This window comes from Stegodyphus dumicola, chromosome 10 (genome assembly GCF_044657685.1).
Source record: "Stegodyphus dumicola isolate Sdum_Otavi_A_Nest chromosome 10, ASM4465768v1".
Lineage (NCBI taxonomy): Eukaryota > Metazoa > Arthropoda > Arachnida > Araneae > Eresidae > Stegodyphus > Stegodyphus dumicola.
Genome location: NC_140777.1, coordinates 94,968,986 through 94,990,132, shown reverse-complemented (window position 1 = coordinate 94,990,132; position 21,147 = coordinate 94,968,986). Strand labels below are relative to the sequence as shown.

Below are 21,147 nucleotides of genomic sequence, written 5' to 3'. Positions count from 1 at the left end.
TTTCTTCCTTTTCTAGTATGACAGAAATCTGCAGCTTACTACTGCAGAAACCATAATCAGAATCATTTGCAAAAATATGTTGGTCAAAATTTGCCACAGAAACAATGATTGTGAGAGTATGGAAATAAAAAAGTGGATAAGATATACTACATGAGGATAAAGAGATGACACATTAATGTGGTGTGACATACTCTTTATACATCCCCTTTTCTTGCTGTTGATGAAGCATATTTAGATTTATCATGTTTCTGTCAGCAACATTCAGATGTTAAATAGCATCCTTGTAATAATTAAGGCACCGTTTAGCCCTCCAGCCAGCAAAGCTGCATATATATATATATATATATATATATGTAATGTTTTCAGTTATTCCAACACATCGTGGACGAATGGTGAGACTATTCCATTACACGTTCTGGTAGATGGTTGACGAAGCTGGAATGATTGAAGGACGGAGAAAAATGACGACTCAGGACTTTTCACTTTTAACAGCAAGCATATGTTTACTTTAATTTAAAGCAGATGGCTTTTTCCAGATGGAGTTAATCAAATAACTGATTCAGTAATTGAACTATTAGATACGAATGACTTTAAACTTTAATATGTTCCAACAAAGAGGAGCATAGCGGAAGCGTTAGCAGGATGAAGGCAAGAAGGCATCTGTGTAGGAGAACTTATGACGCAGCATTTATATGAAAGTTATGTAACAGAGTAGCTTCTAGAAAAATGTAGAAAAATTTATGACGCAGCATTTATATGAGGAGGTTATGTAATAGGTGCGAATGTTCTAGAAGGTACTGGGTTAAGGGACGATCCTGAATTGCAGAAAATTAATTAAAGGTTGCTGGTTCGCAAAGAGCAAAGCCATCGTATTTTTTTTTTTTTTTTATCTTACATCCAATGTAGAAAAGATTTTTGCATTTGTTAATTGATCTAATACAGCATCAATTCTAGGAATAAGTTCAGAATCAGTTTTAGTAATTTGGTTAAGCTTCCTAAAATCAATACACAATCTGCTTCTGGACTGCTCATCTCGCTTATAAGCTAAAGTTACAGGAGCAGCATAAGGACTATAAGAAGGTTTAATAATTCCAGCTTTTAACAATTCATCTATTTGTTTTTTTAATTTCACTATTATCTTTAGGAGATACTCTATATGGTCTATAGGCTATTGGTAATTCAGAAGTTAATATAACTCTGGGAGGTTCAACCCTTATAAAACCAACATCATATTTACTTTTTGCAAATATATGATTATAATCATTCAACAGTTTCTGTAATTTACTATCAGAATGTTTAGTATTTTCAAAATAATTACCACAATTTTTAGTACTAAGATCATTTTTACATACAAAATTTTCGCTATTATCAAAATTTTTACTGGATTGTTCAGCACTGATATCATTTTTACATACATAATTATTTTGGAAAAACTTGTCTACTTTAACATTTTTACTTACCTGTTTTCCAAGCTGATACACTTCATAATTATGAAAATTCAATTGTAATTTAAATAATGAAACACATGGTGATAAAAGCAATAAATAATTCAAATTTGAATCTACTACGTAAAATATCACATTATTTTCTATTTTACCTACTTTACACTTTATTTTGATTATTTTCTCTTTATGAACTTGAGTAGATATTGAAAATATTTTATCATGGGATTTCACTGAAATTTCTCTAAATTTATCACCAATTTTGTTAAAAATTTTTAACGGTAAAACATTAATTTGCGATCCCGTATCAATAATACTGGGAATTTTCTCCTGTCCAATTTGGACATTCACTTTAAAGTAATATCATTTTTTAACTTCTCTTTTAGGAACCGTGTTAGAGTTAATAGCAGGTAATTGTGGATATCGAATTGGCCGATACCATACGAGGTCGGTATTGCACTTGTTGATAATTAAAAGGTCTCACACTACGAAAACTTTGATAAGGAGTGGCTTGCACTGGTCTGGGATAATAGCACCTCGGAACAGTTTGCCTTGGAGAAACAAATTGATAATTACTATTTCCTAGACCATCCAACGGCATCTGAACTGGAAACAGTTTCCTAGCAAGAGTAATCAAGTCTTTCGGTGTGTCTATTTTTTGCACTGTTAACAGCATTCTTTGAGACTCAGGAAGTCCTTCCGTAAGTGCTTCCACCATTGTGGAATCAGGTAGTTTCAAGCTGGTTCCTAATTTCAACTTATTACAAAAATAAAAATCAATATTATTAAATTTCTCGTATTTTAAAGACACAAAATCATTAAAAGTAACAGATTCCGATGTTGTGAAGTATGTCTCGAAAATATCCTTTATGTTGTTTCAGTCTTTATCTAAACAATCACGTAAATAGAGGGCTAAAGCCTTTCCTCTAATACACTCTGAGGAAACAAATTTCTTTTCCTTTTCTGAAATGTTCTTTGCGGCACATTTCTCTTCAAACAATAGAAGATATTTGTCTATTGGAAAATTTGTACTTGTGCCATCAAAAATGGGGAATTGAAATTTCACTGTATCCACAATAGCTACGGATTCTTGCTTATGAGTTGACATTTTTGCCGTTTTTGAGCGTGTTAGCATTCTAATCACAAAACTTGAATTTAAGAGTTCACATACATATCAATTTGAACACTAAAATCAATCACTTTAGAAGCACTTGATAAAACGCATAACTTTGGAAGCGAGGTAAAACACTTAAGCATCACTGGAAAAAATCGCAAAAGCATAAGACGATCACACACTGTCCTTGACCCACTGTTGAATTTAGAAGCGCATTAGAAATAAATCCAGGAGCTTTTTTCCCATGTAGAGGATAAATCCTGCCAGCTAATTAATAACTGTAATGTTTTCAGTTATTCCAACACATCGTGGACGAATGGTGAGACTGTTCCATTACACGTTCTGGTAGATGGTTGACGAAGCTGGAATGATTGAAAGACAGAAAAAAATGACGACTCAGGACTTTTCACTTTTAACAGCAAGCATATGTTTATTTTAATTTAGAGCAGATGACTTTTTCCAGATGGAGTTAATCAAATAACTTATTCAGTAATTGAACTATTAGATAGGAATGACTTTAATACGTTCTAACAAAGAGGAGCATAGCGGAAGCGTTAGCAGGACGAAGGCGAGAAGGCATCTGTGTAGGAGAACTTATGACGCAGCATTTATATGAAAGGTTATGTAACAGTAGCTTCTAGAAAAATGTAGAAAAACTTATGATGCAGCATTTATATGAGGAGATTATGTAATACGTGCGAATGTTCTAGAAGGTACTGGGTTAGGGGACGATCCTGAATTGCAGAAAATTAATTAAAGGTTGCTGGTTCGCAAAGAGCAAAGCCATCATATTTTTTTTTTATCTTACATATATATACAGGGTGTTTCATAGATCATGGGACAAACTTGGAGGGGTGGTGGAGCATACTAAAACATGCATTTTCTGTATGGGAATGTAGGGTCTAAAGTGACGGGTTAAGGCAGGAATGCAAAAAACGACACGAGAGGAAAATGTACAAAATCAACACAAAGTGCATCTTTGCAGCAATACAGTATTCACAATAAAAGTTCAAAAAAGGGAACACTAACAGTAATAGGAACTACAGCTGTGATTGACTGGCAATGCAGTGGTAGTCAGCAGGACAAACCATGATCCAATGCATCAGAGGATCATTCGCAACTCTGATGTCGAGCGTGATTGGTGAGTTTACGCACAGGGAAAAAGCTAATATGCATCTCATGTATGGTGCTGCTAATGGGAGCGGCAGAGTAGAGCTACAGTTGTACCAGGAACGGTTTACGAACAGGCGTATGCTGAAGCACACAATGTTTGAGAGGTTGCATTGGTCTTTGTGTGAAAACGGATCATCTGAAGCCTCCTCTGATACTAGGAGTGGAATAAGAAGTGCACGACAGCCTCGCGTTTAAGAACCCATCTTGAACATTGTGCATGAATCACCTCAGACAAGTACAAGAGCTATTGCATGTCGTCTGCAACTGAGTCATTCCATCTTTTGGAGAGTATTGCATGAAAATGGTTTGCACCCATTATACCATTTGGAGAGAATCCAAGCCTTGAAAAAGACAGATTACCCTTTGAGTTCATTTCTGTCATTGGTTCTTGCAGCAATGTGCGGTGCAGGCGTATTTCTCATCGGATGTGCTATTTACGGACGAGGCAACTTTCTCACAAGACAACATCTTCAATAGCCACAACATACGCATGTGGGCAACTCATAATCCACACAGCAAACGTCCACATGCATTCCAAAGCTGCTTCTCCGTGAATGTGTGGGCGGGTATTGTTAACGACTACCTTATAGGCCCATACCTCTTACCTTCACGTACAAATAGTTTATGTTATCATATTTTTCTGCAAGAGGTGCTACGGGAATTGCTGCACCCGTAGCTGTCGGGATGTCGTTTGTGATTGCATGTGGTTGCAGCATAATTCGCACCAGCCCATAAAGACGTGCGTGTCCGCAATTACTTGGATGAGACATTTCCGGGCCAATGGATTGGCCGTGGTGGACCCATTTGATGGCCTCCCCGTTTGCCAGATTTATCTAGCTTGTTTTTTTTTTTTTTTTTTTTTTTTATGGGACCATCTGAAGAACAACTTTTACGAGACTCCCATTGATTCACCAGAGGACCTCGTTGCACGACTATCCATTGCGGCTGCAAGCAAGCGCGAAATGCCTGTCTTTCAAAATGACCGTCAGTGCCTTCTGCAACATTACCAAGCATGTATTACTGCTGATGGTCGCAATTTTGAACATTTATTGTGTACTGTACTACAAAAAAGCACTTTGCGTTGATTTTATACATAAACACATTTTCCTCTTGTGTCTTTTTTTTTTTTTTTTTTTTTTTTTTTTTTTTCATTCCTGCTTTAACCCGTCACTTTAGACCCTACGTTCCTATAAAAAAAATGCATGTTTTAGTACACTCCCCCACCCCTCCAAGTTTGTCCCATGATCTATGAAACATCCTGTATACGTATGACCTAGAATATTTTTTGCACAAATAATTATATATATATATACTTGCATCTTGAAATATGTTCAAGAAATGAAAACAGTATATTTAACTCTTTCATATCGAGAGAGGACAAAATCTCAATTCCCCAAACATCGAAAACGCCCGTATCTAAGAATTTCTCCTGGAATGCTTTTCCTTCCCCCATGACAAGTTGAATACTACAGTGCTAACAATAGCCTTACTTAAGTAAAGCGAGAACTTCTTTCTTCGACGCTTTGACACTGCGTAAAGTTCCCCCTTGGGACGGGATTGCAACTTCGAGCATCAAAAGCTAAACACTGACAGTAAACAAAGGAAAGGAAGGAACAAAGGAAACAAGGAAGCTACTTTTAGTAGCTTCAAAAGAATGATTGACGTGTGATTTAACAACACCTGAAAGCAATGAGTAATGAAGTAACGTGATGGGTGAAAGCACTCGGTAGGAAATTATTCAGGTGTTTCGGGCGTCCAGCCGATGTCTGAATGCTCGGGCGCTTTGGGTGACTTCGATGCGAAAGAGTTAAAGAGAAAGATTCCAGGTATAAAATGCAAGAGGCATTTTGGTATTTTAATCAAGAAAATACCTCATTCTCATACCGGTTTGGGGGAATTTAGATTTTTTGAGCCAAACCTTTTGCAAATTGGAGGATTAGCAGTAACTTGCTTCTTCCAGAAAAGTGTATGGGCTAGAAAAGTTGGGTTAGCCTTCAAAAGATACTTCATTACCTATCCTTCAGAGTTACTTCATGTGATAATATAGCCTATTGCATTACATTAAAATTGTCTGGTATCAAGAAATTTGTTTTAGTACTCTTGGAGTCTAAATTCTGTAATTGTTATTTCATTCCATAACCAGTTTGTGACACGCAGCTCAGTTACCAAACCGCTTTCTCGAGATGACACGCTAACTGGATGCATTGCCCTATGGGGATGGGCAGTTTGCACTGCTGAGCATAGGACTTTGCAAAAACATTCGCATAATTTAAATTTTTCGTACATTTGTTCCAATTTTTGGTAGATTATGAGAGGAGCACTCAGATAGTTATCAAAGTTAATTTTAAAACTTTATCAGTTTTTTTTTTAATATTTTCTTTAAATATTTTTATAAAATAATCAGTTCTAGAGTAATGTAATTTTTCACTTACCTCAAATAAATATATATGGCAAAAACATCCATTTGGGATTTTTATGTAATGCAACACATTAAACAATAAAGATTATTAAAATATTTTATAAAAATTCAGCCTGTATAATTTTTGACTTATCTCAAGTAAATATATATGTTAAATATAAAAAATATGATGGCCTTGCTCTATGCAAACAGGCAACCAAGTAACTTTCAGCAATTTTAGAATTTTCCCCCTAGACCAGTACTTTCGAGAACATTTGAGCATGTTACTGCTGCTATAAATGAAGAGTTCGGGCCACTTTTCATGAGACTGCTCCCTGCCATCGCTGCCATTAGACCTTGCTATCTTCTGTCGCTTTGTCTTCCCTTTATTAGAATAGTTATGAAGTTGAAAGCTTAAATTTAACCTTATTTCTAATTTAAATCATTATTGGATATGTAGTTTTGGAGAATTTGAAAGAATAATGATCCGCCATTTGCATTTAATAAAGATATGGAGCTATAAAGTTAAATTTTTCTGTGTCTTCAATGCTGATGTTTTCCACTCTGCCACGACCACACCCAAGCGCAGTGACCAGGTTGCTAAGCTTCATCATTTCCAATGCCAATCTACTGAAAATATTACATTTTTCAATCCTGGCAGTATCCTTTATGTGGAAAAACAACTCTTCTGGGTTTATTTCTAATGCGCTTCTACATTCACTGTCTACTATAAAGCGGGTCAAGGACATCGCATAGTGTCAATCATTTGCAGACAGAATTTCCCTGTGCTTTTTCTCAGTTAAAAAATTAGGCATCTTTCAAGTGTGCTGTGATATGCCGTTAAATCCTCATGGTGTGTGCAGTGTTTAAATAGTGTCACCGAGTGTGACGTCACGTTTTTGTCTAATGATGTGTGTGCCAGTACCAAGTGTTATGTGTTCAGTGTAAAGTGATTGGTGAAAAAAATTCTAGTAATGTGAAATTATATTCAATAATAAAGACTAGTGCTTCAAATTTGAATTTTTACAAACTGATTATCGGTGTTTAAAAAGAAAAAAAATTGAAACAAGAGCTAAAGCTGCAATGCCAACAAATACTCAAGAAGCGACAACCACTATAGATATAACCAAATTTCAGTTTCAAATTTTTTATGGCTCCAAAAGTGAGATTCCCGTGGATAATTATATTTTACTATTCGAAAAGAAATGTGAAGCAAAAAATATCCAAGATAAGGACTGCGTGTATTCTCGGAGGGTCTGAGAGGAGAAGCACTCGCGTACTTCTTTCACGAGTACTTAGAAAAAGACTGCCAATCAGTTAAAAGAAAAATTCAATACATACTTTTCCATTGGAGAGGTAATAACATTTAATGGCTTTGTATCTGTCAAATACAAAAAAATTAATAATATTGATATCTACTTTCCTAATAAATTAAGATATAGATCCAATTTAAAATTGAATGATGCTACAATGGTCGAAGGAAGCCCTCAATCAGGGTTTTCCCAAAGCCCAGCTCATGTCATGAACTATTAAGAAATTAAATACTCTGAAAAAATGGAATGAGATAGCTCGCAAACTATTCCAAATTTCAGTGCCACTGGAGGAAGTACCAAGTGCATATAGAGATCACAGATTTATTACTCCTAGGCAAGAACCATTTAGATATTCTGTATGACCATTTCAATCAAATCCACATTTGTATCCAAATTTCAGAAGTGTGCGACCACAACCAATGCAGTATCTGTATAGGCCGCTTAATTTCAACCAGTACCTTCTTTAAGCTATCGCAATACAATGCCAAAAAATGAACAGAAAAGTGATGCTATTTTAAAGTTAATGTCCAAATTGGACAACAAAATCTACCACTGATTATTGACACAGGTTCCCAGGTAAACATTCTTTTACAATATTTTTAAGTGTATTGGTAAAAAATTTGAACCAATTGAAGATAAATCGAATAGCAAATTATTTTATTTATCTAATCAAATTTCTGTGTTCTGTGGTGGGTGGTTTAAATTATTGTAATTCTACTAAAAAGTATATTCACATAATTATTGATCATGCAACCAGATATATTTGGACTTTTGCTTCTACAAGTGTAACTAATGATACTTAGATAAATTGCTTAAGACAAATTTTTCAAATTCAGGTAGCAAAGAAAATTTTAAATGATAGGAATGCTGCTTTTACATCTTCAAAATTTAAGCACTTTTTAAGGAATCATAATGTAAAATAATTACAGTCAAAAGTCGTTAATCCGGATTTGTCGGGACTTCGGTGATTCTGGATTATAGATCATCAGTTTAAATCTGGTAAGATGGCATGCAGAAATTACAAAATTAAAAATATGAAACCATAATTTATAAATAAAGAACAATTATAATCTAAAGGGTATCAAAATTTACAAAAAGAAAAGCTTTATATTTATTTGTTTACTTTATTAAACATTTCTTTCAATGTAAGTTGTTTAAGTTGCTTCGTTTCATGTGATAATACTTTCTCTTTAATTCTATTAAACAGACATAATTTCTTGTTTAGTTACAAAGTTCCACAAAGATGGAGTACGTCGAGATGAAATACTACATTTAATAAGGAATTATAAGCCAAATAAAATAAAAACATCTGCCCTGAAGATAATGCTAACAGATCAACTTCCAATTCATTGCGTGCCGCGGCATTTCTCCCCCTCCCCCCTGCCGCAGAGCAGCGTGAAATTGATAAACAGATTTCGGATTTCAAAACATACTTTCACTTTGTAGATCCTTTACATGTTAGTAAATATGTATCTGAAATTCTATTTGACATAATCAAAAGTTCAAGCTTACTTTTATAAAATTTCTCTAACAGTCTGAAAAAAATAATAAGCCAGATCCAATTCAAAGATTAAGGAACAACGCAATCTGCAACATTAACTGAATTAGATAATTTTAGCTTAGCTTAGCTTATACCGTCCGTTATACATTAAACGTGCATCCGTTTTTGTTTTGAGAAAAGTTTGTTGCTTTGAGGTTCGGATTATAGATCATTCCGGATTATGGGTGTCCGAATTAACGACTGACTTAACTACTGCAAATAGACTCCAAACTAATGGTAAAGTTGAAAGTGTTAATCAAATAATTATAATTATATTAAAATGTAAACTAAATTCTTATCAAGGTAATACTGCATGGACAAAATTATTACTCCAAGTAACTGAAGAATATTATAACACTCCTCATTTTGTAACAAAATTCTCACCTTCATACTTAATGTATGGAAAATTACCTTATGATTCCTTACTTCAAAATCAAGAATTGTATCCACCAATAGAAGAGGCTAGAAAAATTGCTCAAAAAAGATCTGATGATTATCATAATGTAAATAAAGAAAGATATGTTACGCATTATAAACCTAGTAATTTTAAAATGATTTAGAATAATGAAGAATTTCAATATCCAAATACACGTAAACTTTCTCCTCCTTTCTCAGGACTTTATAAAATTTTAAAACAATATTCTGAAGTTACTTACGAAATTGATAAACCTAATCCTCAAACAAAAAAAGAAATCAGAAATTGCTCAATCAGCCAGACTAAGACCTTTTAATCCGGCAAGTGAATTTAAATTAACTGTTAGAAATATTAGAATTCCTATCTCTGTCCAAAATTAATTTTACTTTAATTTTTCAAAATTCTCTATTAAATTTTTCCCCGAATATGTCCTTTTTATACTTGATTTAGACCTATACCCTAAGTATGACAAATTATTTTCTCGATCTTGATCGTTTCCCAGTCTGGCTCCTTTCCTGCTTCCTAGAGTTTTCCCTTTCAAAATTTGTTGTATACAGCCCCCTTCGCCCAGGAGATGAGGAGAGGGAAAATTCTAACCCATTTTTGCATTGCATTGAAAATCTGGCCCTCATACCAGATTCTCAGTAAAGACAAATGTTTCTATATTTTTTTCCGACACTAGATATTACATTATGTGTATTACTTCTTGTGTCCTCTCTTTAAAGAGGAAGTAAGAAGTAATAGCACATGCCCAATGCCCCCCTTCTAGGTAATACTCCTAACACCCCCTCAAAATTTTTATCTTTTTATTTTATTGTTAGGAGAGTCGACTATGGTTAAGAAACTGGCTTGAGTTGTTGCATATTTTCCATACCACCCACCATCCTCTGATCATAGTTTAGCACAGAAGTGTTACCAGACACAGACACACACAAAAACACATATTTTTCACATAATTTTAGAAAAAAAATTTCTTATTCTTTCCTACATAATTCTGTAATAAAATTTTCTTTTCTTTCTTCTTGTTGTAGGATAATATTCATTTTTAGTTTCCAAAATTTTAAAAGAGACTTTAACTTGAGTACACAAATTATTTGTCTTAAATTTTATTTTGTAGTATTTTGTATTTTTTACAGAACACTTTGATACAATGTACAATGCCAAAAACCAGTTACCTTTTACTAGGCAATGGAGGTTTTTTTGATATTTTGTACTTAAGCACCCCCTAAACATCAGCAAATTAGTCAATGCTGATTTGTTGGAGAGTACATGCCAAAGATTTATTTCAAGGTGTTATTGTCTTATTATAATATTGCATCATATTATTAGAGATTTATATTGAATAATTTTCTTAAGGTATTATATTATAATGTTTTGTATTGAATTTTTATATTGCTTTAAAATATGCCAATGTATTCTTGATTACCTACAATGAGAAGAATGAATGCAAGTAGTACATTACGCATAAATTGTATATCTTTTAAGTTTTATATGACAAGATGTTCCCCATAAAATTTTTAAACATCTCCTATTCAAAACTTACTATGGAACCATCTTCATTGCAAAAAGTGTTGTGGACTTATTTTTATCTTGTGGATTTATTGACATCAAGAGACTTGAACCAGTATTTTCATTCGACTTCAACTATTTTTATGAAAAGGACTTTAAAACAAAAATTTCACTTTTCAATGAACATTTTGAAGAAAATTGAGGAATTTTATTATTTGAATTTATTATTTAGTATTAGTATAGATACTATTATCTTATAGTTCTAAAATTAGATATTTACTTATAAATTATATGTTTATTTATAAATCGTAGGTTCCATTGTAAAATTATATAATTAAAAAGTTTCTAATTATATGAGAAAGATCATGAGTTATGATAGGGCATTGTCCTGAATGTTTTCTATAAAAAATATGATGGCTTTGTTCTACATTAACTGGTAACCTCTAAGTAACTTTCCACAATTTCAGGACCAGTGCTTTCGACCTAGACCAGTACTTTTGAGAACATTCGAGCATATTATGTAACCGCTGCTATAAATGAAGAGTTCGTGTCACTTTTCATGAGACTAAATGTTGTCATAAGACCTTGCCGTCCTCTGTCACTTCTTCCCTTTCTTATAATAGTTATAAAGTTGAAAACTTAAATTTATCCTTTTTTTAAATCATTATTGGATATGTAGTATGTATTACTCTCCTTTTACTCTCCTTAGAAACCATGCTCAAAATTTATTCTTTATTCATATTTATTTCTCTTTAAATGGAAAAAAAATCGCTATAATCTTAAAGAAAGATGAGCATTCCTAAAGTAACTTATTAACATTTAAATACATACAGTTACTTTCTACATATTTCTGTTTATTCTACATATTCTGTTTTATATGACTGTTTGTTTATACAAACATTTTACTTTTTTATGGCACACAACTTGCAAAATAAACTTAAATATGATTGCAACACTACAGAAAAGTATGTCAAAATCGTAATCGACATTTGAGTCTTAGTTCCAGTTCAGTACAAAGAACCTTTCAGTGTGCTCAAGCTAATTAGGTTAATATTCTGAAGGAATTTATTTCATACAAACTCATTTTCTATTCGAGCAAATCAGAGGCATAATTTGTGTCTGAGAAAGTATGACCCATAATGCTCTTCCTCATTTATTCCTATCTTGATTATTATTTTTGTCAATTTCACTCTTATGCATGTTTTGATGTACGTTTATTAGGTAAAACAAATTTCCTAAATATATACATTTTACCTTTAGAATTACTGTGTATATTGACCAGACAACAACATGGTATGATTTTAAGACTCATAATGAAGTGGTTAGTTTGAAGTTGTTTTCATTAATTCAGGTAAGTAATGTTGAATTATGTAGTGCTGTTTAAATTTACTTCATATTTATACCTTTCTGTGATGTGTACATCAGAAGACCTAAAATCCACTGACTTGAAATCTGTACAGCCTATCAGATTTCAACAGTGAAATTCATAATTAATAAGAAAGCAAAACCATAGAAGTTTTCAAATTAATAATAAGTACATATGTAATGACATCAGAACAAAGAAAAACATCAGTTATGGAAGAGGTTTTCTGCTGCTTGTTGGTTTAGAAGAAGAAATAATAAAATTTAAGCGAAAGTGAAAAGACTGAGTTGAAAAAGTGCCATTATGGGTGACTTTGAATATTAAGATTGCTTTTTAGTTGGGAACATACAGAAAGAAGGCTTAGACAATTGTTGGTGAAAATTTTCCTTTTTGAGTATTTATTTAAGCTACAATTCTATTGATAATCACTTTTACAACTGTCATCGAATAAATGTTTTACCAAACATAACTGATTTGGTACTTTTCATTGAGGATTACATCTATGCTGTTTTAATCAGGCTAAATTAAAAGAGTTGAATTTTCAATTATAACAATCAAAATTATCTTTTTGGGGGATATCAGAATGACAAATCCTAAATAAACTAACAATTTCCATGTTAGTAATAAAATAAATAAATGAAGTTCAAGAAAGAATTTAGAACATCAAAATTATTTTAACTGATTGGAAAATAATTATTCTGCTTAATTTTTTGGTTGGGGTTAAGGAATCTTAATGTTAGAATGTTATAAAGTTTTGAAACAAACTAATATGAACCATATTTTTGATAAACAAATAATTTTTTTATGTTTTTTAATTTCATTTTCTTTTTATCTAAAAGTATAGTACATATATGTGTATTTCATTATAAAATTAATTGAAGTCGATTCTGTCTATATATTTAATATACATAACTGTATAAAAATGACAAAAACAAATTTAATTTTTACATGTATGTTACATTTACATCTTTCATTTATTCTTTTTTCCAGACTGAGTTTAATTATTTGTTATTTATGATCTGAAATCTCTTCTATTTCAGGTCATAATCTCTGTGAATTTATGGTCTTCTATTGCATATATGTTTGTTACTAAATTAAATGTGTTTTAAAAGTAAATTTTGAATTAATTTTATGTTAAAAATGGGGGAAATCCAGCCTTTGGGTATTGCTGATCTCAAATTAAAATGCTCTTTTAATTCAAGTGGCAGTTTGATGCATGTTGCTTTTCACTTTAAAAGATCCATGTGTGATTTTCTTTGAAGCATTTTTACTTGGAATTAAACCTAAATTAAGGTTAAATATTGCACACGTTTATTATTTATTAGTTAAAATATTAAATATTAGTTTATTATGTTTGCATCTAATAATTATAACTTTTTGTGTTGTAAACTATACACAAATCTTGTACTAAAATGTTCTGCATTTTATTACATATTAAAAAAAAAAAAAAGGTTTTCAATAAATCATAATTTCTCTTCTCATTTAAAATGTGCAATTAAAAAAAAACTGCAGTTAAAATGACTGACTGCAGTAAATATTAAATATACCCTGTTTTAATATTAACCTTTAAAATTAAAATAAAATTGTCTCAATGAGCAAACAAAACTGTTACCAAGATTTTCTAACATCTTGTTTTCCTTGTATGTGTGAGAAGAAAACAATTGTACACATCTACACATTTCTGATGGATATAGGAAATGCAAAATAGATAAGCGTATGTGTGCTTTGTTTTACATTTTCCAGACCATCTTCTGTATCCATCTATATAATCAGATTGAATGAACAGTTGTGATGAGAAATAAAAATTTTCTTTTATGTATTTGTGATTCAAAGCTTTTTACGTGCTTGTTAGATATATTACAAAGGAAGTTAAATACACTCTTTTGCAAAAAAGAATCGAAGCACCATGAAGGAAGTGGTTGTTCTTGATGAAATTGAATATGTGTATAACTCATACACAGATAATAAAATGATTAAAAAATCAAGGTCATAGTACCTGTTCATGGCTCACAATCACCCATTCAGTATTCAAATTAGTAGTTGGTCGAACCGGCCCTGGCAGCAATGCATACTTGAATTTGTCGAGGGAAGGAGTGGTAGAGCTTCTTAATGTCATTCTGCCATGCGTTCATCAGTTATCCCTCCAGTTCTGCGATATTTTGTGGTTACCCAATCTAACGGCCTACTATGCCCCAGACATCCTCGATTGGTGAAAGGTCTGGTGACCTTGCTGGCTAAGGAAGAGTATCAACCGCACGCAAACAGTCTAGAGATATGTGAGTGGTATGTGGCATTATCTTGTTGGAAAATAGACCAAGGATGACGTGCCATGAAGGGTATTGCAACTGACCACAGGATGGTATCAACATATCGTTGAGCTGTTAAAGATGTATGGAGGATGACTAAAGATGACCTGCTGTCATAAGAAATAGCATCCCACACCATCACACCAGGGATTATAGCTGTATGCCTTTGTAAAACAAAAGCTGATTGGGACCAAACACGGTGGTCATCTGCTTCAAGAGTGAAGCGGAATTCATCGCTGAACACTGTACGATGCCAGTCTGATGGCGGCTATGATGATCGGCTGCGACACCACTTTAAACGACTTTGCCGATGTTGTGGGCTCAAAGGCAAACCTCTTAAAGGCCTTTGTGAGCGTAACCCCGCCTCAGAACTAGCACCACAAGGTGGTGGAATTTGTGCTCCTTGGCCTTCCGGAGCCTTCATTTCATTGGCAATTTCCTTGTAGCAACCATTGCTACCAACATCTTTGCACAGCAGTGTCTGTATGCTGCAGGTGGCGGCTTATTGCATGGTATGACCATCCAGCTTTACGCAACCTACAAAGCGACCACGTTCGAAGTTGTTTAGTTGTCTGTAAGGTCTTCGATATCGTTGTAATGGCATCTTTAGTTGCTTCTTTACGGAATTGCAATGGTAGCAACAAAAAAGGATAAATTTTCCGCCTCTGTTATTGGTTTTATACTTTGCGAATTGCGCACTATTATGGCAATTCCTGTTCATTTGCCTTGAAAGTTTGATCATTTGCATGTTTGCATGTTCAATCAAGATGTTTTTGCATACCAAATTTCGTCACGATCGCAAAAGTCCTTCTTGGTGCTTCAAATTTTTTGCAAAAGAGTGTAAATACCCTGATTGGACATTGTGTCAGAAGTTTCTCAAAGTAAACTGCTTTTTAGATTAAATGCATCCAAGTAAAAATTCTTTCATTCAGTATTGTATCATGTGGTCATCAAAAAAATGTGCTTTATATTGAACACATTGGAGTTGAATAATTTTGATAATTCTTCCCTGAATAAGATTCTGCTTTAAGGTGAAATTTTAAAGTAATGAAATATATTCAGACTATTTGAATTATAAATGATAATAGTTTAAATGAATTCTTTAAAGTCATTCCATATTAGAGGCACTTGGTCAGTATCTGTCATTTTTATTCATATGCTAATTCCCAAAATAATAACTTTCTGGAAATTTATTTTGGTTTCATACTCCACCTTGTAAGTTTATGCTAGAAAACGTAGAAGCTTATTTATATTTTAACTAATTTGCAGTCTGCTGAAAGATGTTATTGTAAAGCCAAAATAATAAAATAATTGGGTTAAGTTAAATAAAACCTTACAGTTGTATTATGCATTATACACTTCGGCTATGTTTTCTAAAAGTCTCTCTCTATATATATGATATGGATGATGTAGATACTAATTCAGAAGTCAAACAACAAAAATCAGCATTATATTTACAAAATTTTCACAGGAATAGTTTCGATGGTTTTACCAAACCACCATCCTCAGCTGCAAAACCGCTCGGTTTTGCAACTGACGATGGTGGTAAATATAACGCTGATTTTTGTTGTTTGACTTCTGAATTAGTATTTATTCAGCATGTTATTGTGTCTTAAAGATGATGTAGATGTTAATAATAAGAGCTGATTCATGAGGAACCAGACGGTTAAGAGTGGTTCAGTTATGGTTTCACTTTATCTTGATTTGTTGTTTGAGATTATTTCATTTTACAACATTAAAAATTTTTGTTGGCAGAAGCATCATATAAGTGCTTGCATAATTAGCATTATGCAAGAACCCTGCAAAAAAGGATTAACTTAAATGATGCAATTTAGAGAAGTTTATTATAAGCAGTCACTATTTTTAATTTGGAAGAGGGATATAACCAAATTAAGAAGAGTTAAGAGGCTGTTGTAAATCTTATTGCTATTGTGAAATTTTTTTCCCTTAATTTTTGGAAACCAAGTTATATTTAAAACATTTAATAATTAAACGTTTTAGAAAAAGTGTTCAGAAAGTAAACATTGCATATTGCAGAAATGTTTCAAAATATTTGATGTAAGTCATATAATCATAAAAATAACAATAAATAAGCAGGGTCAGTAGGAATTCCAGGGGGGGTGTGCTTCAGAAGAGTATTTGTGAGTTTAAAATTATTTACAGTTACTACTGATTAATTAGCTTAAAATACTTGAAGTATCTAGTTTATCCATGACATGATGAATTTTAGACCTTCAACTCAAAATAAATGGAATTTAAATGCATACATATGCATAAAAATTCAGAAAATTAAACAAATATGCAAACACATTTGCTTTTGTAAAATTACATAACTAAATCTTTTATGGAAAGTTACACAAATGGAGTAATTATATCATAAATAAATCATTAAATTTCATCAAAAGTACATTCTCCTTGAATTTATGAAAATCAGTCATAGGGCAATAAATATCAGAAAACCATCCTGCAGATAGTACTAGTAGTACAGTCAAAAGTCTTTAATCCGGACTCGTTGGGACTACGGCGATTCCAGATTATCAGTTTTTCCGGATTACAGATTATCAGTTTAAATCTGGTAAGATGGCATGCAGAAATTATAAAATTAAAAATATGAAACCATAATTTATGAAATGAAGAGCAATTATGATCTAAAGGGTATCAAAATTTACAAAAAAAAAAAAAAAAAAAGCTTAATATTTATTTTTTTACTTTATTAAACATTTCTTTCAACGTGCACATGCATAAAGCATACATTACGCATAGTCGAAATTAGAAAATTGCAACCAGAAAACTATTTGATGTGTATTCGTTATATTTATAATGACGAGGAATTTGATTTAAATCACATCAAAGACGTAGTACATCGAGATGAAATACTACATTTAGTAAGGAATTATAAGCTGAATAAAATAAAAACATCTGCCCTGAAGATAAGGATTATGCTGACAGATCAACTTCCAGTTCACTGTGCACCGTGACGTCCCCCCCTCCCTGCAGAGCAGCGTGAAATTGGTAAACAGATTTCGGAATGGTTAGAGAAATAAAGGATATGCCTTTATGGATTTTTTGCAGCAATTCCACTTTTTGTTTGATGGATATCGAAACATGCTTTCGCTTTGTAGATCCTTTGGCAGCTCCAGAATCGGAAATTCTTTTTGACATAAGCGAAAGTTCAAGCTTACTTTTATAAAATTGCTCTAACAGTCTGCAAAAAATAATAAGCCAGATCCAGTTAGAAGATTAAGGAACAACGCAATCTGTAACATTAACTGAAATAGATGATTAGATAATTTTAGCTTAGCTTATACCGTCCGTTATACATAAAACGCGCATGTGTAAACGCATTATGCGCAGAAATTTTGTAGCTTTGAGGTCCAGATTATAGATCATTCCGGATTATGAAGTCCAGATTAAAGACTTTTGACTGTACTAGTAGTAGTAGTAACAATAATGTATGCCATGCTGACTACTTTTTATTCGAAAGAAGTTCAGTTTTTTTTTTACATCTGATAAAAAAGTAAATGATATATGAAAATGTACTCAACAAGTTATACTGGTTGGTATGATATAATGTGTGATCATATAATATGATTCTAAATGTTTGTAATCAAATTTAGAAAAGTGTAGGAACCCCTGGTTTGACTGGTCTAGATCGTCTGCTATCATTTATGATTGTTACTGAACTTCAAAGTGTAATACGCTTCTATGAAAAACAAATTGCTGGTGATAAATCGTGGCAGGAGACATTCAAAAACCTACATTCGTCTTTGCAACCAATCAACAAACTTATAGGTAAAATTTTTTTCCTTTTATATTCTTTCTAAAATGTTTAAAATTTTTGCTTTCAGATATATATTTAAAATTGAACTTTTAAGATTCTGTGGCTATTTCATATAAATGGATATTATATGTCCATATAAATTATGGAACAAGGAAATTAAAATTAGATTTCTACATGTACCTAAATGCTGTTTAAAACGAAATGGCATAAACCTGTCAACTTCAAAATTTTCATTATCGGTTAACAAAAAAATTTCATAATCGAATTCTGTTTCATCTTCACTGTCACTGTTAGTCTGATCCATAAATAAATATAATTATCTTACGTTCAACCTGGATGGTTAGATTTACCGCAGTTTTTTCCAAATAACTTTTGAATTATATCAGGTTTAATTTCATTTCATGCTTCCACTCGTACACCATTTCAAGACTGGCATGGCCTTCTTTTCTGAATGTTTTTTCACCTTCTAACATCCACGTATTCCACTGCCGTTTTAAATTTCCTTTGAATGGTTTATTGAAACATACATCTAAAGGCTGAATTAATGACGTTAATTCGCCTGGAATAACTAAAATATCTGTATTATACTCTTTCTAGAATCTCTTCGCCGTTAGATGGGATATGAAACATATGTCCCGAACTAAAAGACTTTTTGGATTCTTTAAAGCAACAGGACGATTTTGCCAGACATTTCTTAGCCACAATTTCACACCAATTTCGTCCATCCATCTCTTCTCGTGAATATGAATGAGAACACCATGTGGGAAGTTACATTTTGATATCGCCTTTCTTCTCAAAAATAACCATGGGTTTTAATTTTGTACCTAAGCACTACAGTGAGGTGAGATTTTTCGTCGACTTGCTATTTTAATGTGAAGCGTTTTTATTCCTAACACGTCATTTGTCTTATTTCCTTTTAGACTTAATAATTAATTGGCAGTACTCTTACATACTTTCATTTTATTTTCTGAGAGAAATAACGTTTCCACATTATTGTTATTGTCCACGATTATTGTCCATATAAATGGATGATTTTCAAAGGCTTCTTCTAGCACAGACTTTTTTTTTTATAGACTATGATATTTTTGTTCTGTTTTCACAGTTGTAAAAAGCTTAATATCATCATTTTTGTTTGCATTGACATCTAGGATGCATCAAGATTTCAGGGGTAGTTTTTATTGAAGTATAAATTAATGCAATAAGTTACCAGTTTAATTGAGAGAAATAAATGAATAACAACCAGGCTGCTAAGAAATGTTGGATATTTTATTTAACATTTATTTTATTACATTACAGAATTACACGGATTCTGACTTGCTTACTAATTTTTTTCTGCTATAAAAAATTCACAATCCATGTAAAAAATTCACACTACACTTAGATTTAAATTTTAGGAAATGGCATGCCTTACTAGTTATTGAATATTGTTGGAATAAAGAGGGCTTTAAAATTTCTGATCAGAAAGTATGAAGTATTTGAAATGAAAGAAATTTCAGGAAAATTCTGCACTTGCATGCAAAATTAAGAGAATTTGCACATTATGTTGAATTTTTAAAAAATTATTAGGCAGATTTAAATAAAATTAGGTATGAACATTCATTTAAATAAAGAGTTGCACCATTCAAAAGTCATTTTATGTACACATCATAATCAGTAAAGCTCATATTACAGGGATGTCCAAAATCCACATTGTGATATTGAACTGAAAAATAAGTAATATGGGATGTGTTACCCTCTCACAGCCAGACAAGTCTGCACAGCATGAGGGCATACTGAACAGAAGGCAGTTGAGGAGTCCATATGGCAGTGGATCTCACTCCTGCAGCAAGGCTGTTTTCAACTCCAGAATGGTTCTCGCAAGGAGATGATGAGATGGAATTGCTCTTCCAAGAGCATCTCAGACATGCTGTACAGTCAAAAGTCTTTAATCCGGACGTCCTCCGGAATGATCTATAATCCGGACCTCAAAGCTACAAACTTTCTGCGAATAATGCATTTACGCATGTACATAATATCTTTACGTACGCGCATATGCATTTATACATGCGCATAATACATTTATGCATGTGCGTTAAATGTATAATGGACGGTATAAGCTAAGCTAAATTTATGTAATTATCTATTTCAGTTAATGTTATAGATTGCGTTGTTCCTTAATCTTCTAATCGGATCCGGCTTATTATTTTTTGCAGACTGTTAGAGCAAATTTATAAAAGTAAGCTTGAACTTTCAATTATGTCAAAAAGAATTTCCGATTCTGGAGCTGCCAAAGGATCTACAAAGCGAAAGCATGTTCTTTCAATTATGTCAAAAAGAATTTCCGATTCTGGAGCTGCCAAAGGATCTACAAAGCGAAAGCATGTTTCCATTAAACATATCAGAAATTTTACTTATACTCTCTAAAAACCCTTATCCAGCTTTCATTTTCACAACTGTTGGTCATAGACATATACCTTTAATTACAAAAATATTTTAAATGATACAATATTTAGGAAAATTTTATACTCGTTGTACAAAATGTTTGACTCCATTGTGATAGAAATTGGCTTCGATATTTTGTTTCAAAATTGAAGATCGCATTCAAGGCTTGTATTCAAAGTGAAGAACATCAATTAAGAAAAGATTTCATATGGCATGACAAGCATTTCTCAGCAGATTGTTGTAAAAAGTATTGACCAATATTTTTTCAAATCTTATTTACAGAATCTTAGAGAATTCATGTTCTAGAAAATACTGGCAAGCTTCAGTGCAGGCTTATAGCCAATTAATAGCATAATTTGCAGTATTTAAAAA

General features: G+C 32.5%; 2 protein-coding genes across 4 annotated transcripts in view; one reads left to right on the top strand and one right to left on the bottom strand.

The window, feature by feature from the left end:
* Positions 1-21,147, bottom strand: part of LOC118179705 (gelsolin, cytoplasmic-like) — a 301,004-nt gene that overhangs the window by 7,532 nt on the left and 272,325 nt on the right. The window lies entirely within an intron of this gene.
* Strump (WASH complex subunit strump) overlaps positions 1-21,147 on the top strand; it is a 272,405-nt gene that overhangs the window by 232,642 nt on the left and 18,616 nt on the right. For both annotated transcript variants that reach the window (XM_085825272.1, XM_085825271.1), the window contains 2 exons: positions 12,165-12,255; positions 18,191-18,365. In XM_085825272.1, the coding sequence (XP_085681398.1) occupies positions 12,165-12,255; positions 18,191-18,365 (266 nt within the window). The remainder of the gene's footprint in view (positions 1-12,164; positions 12,256-18,190; positions 18,366-21,147) is intronic.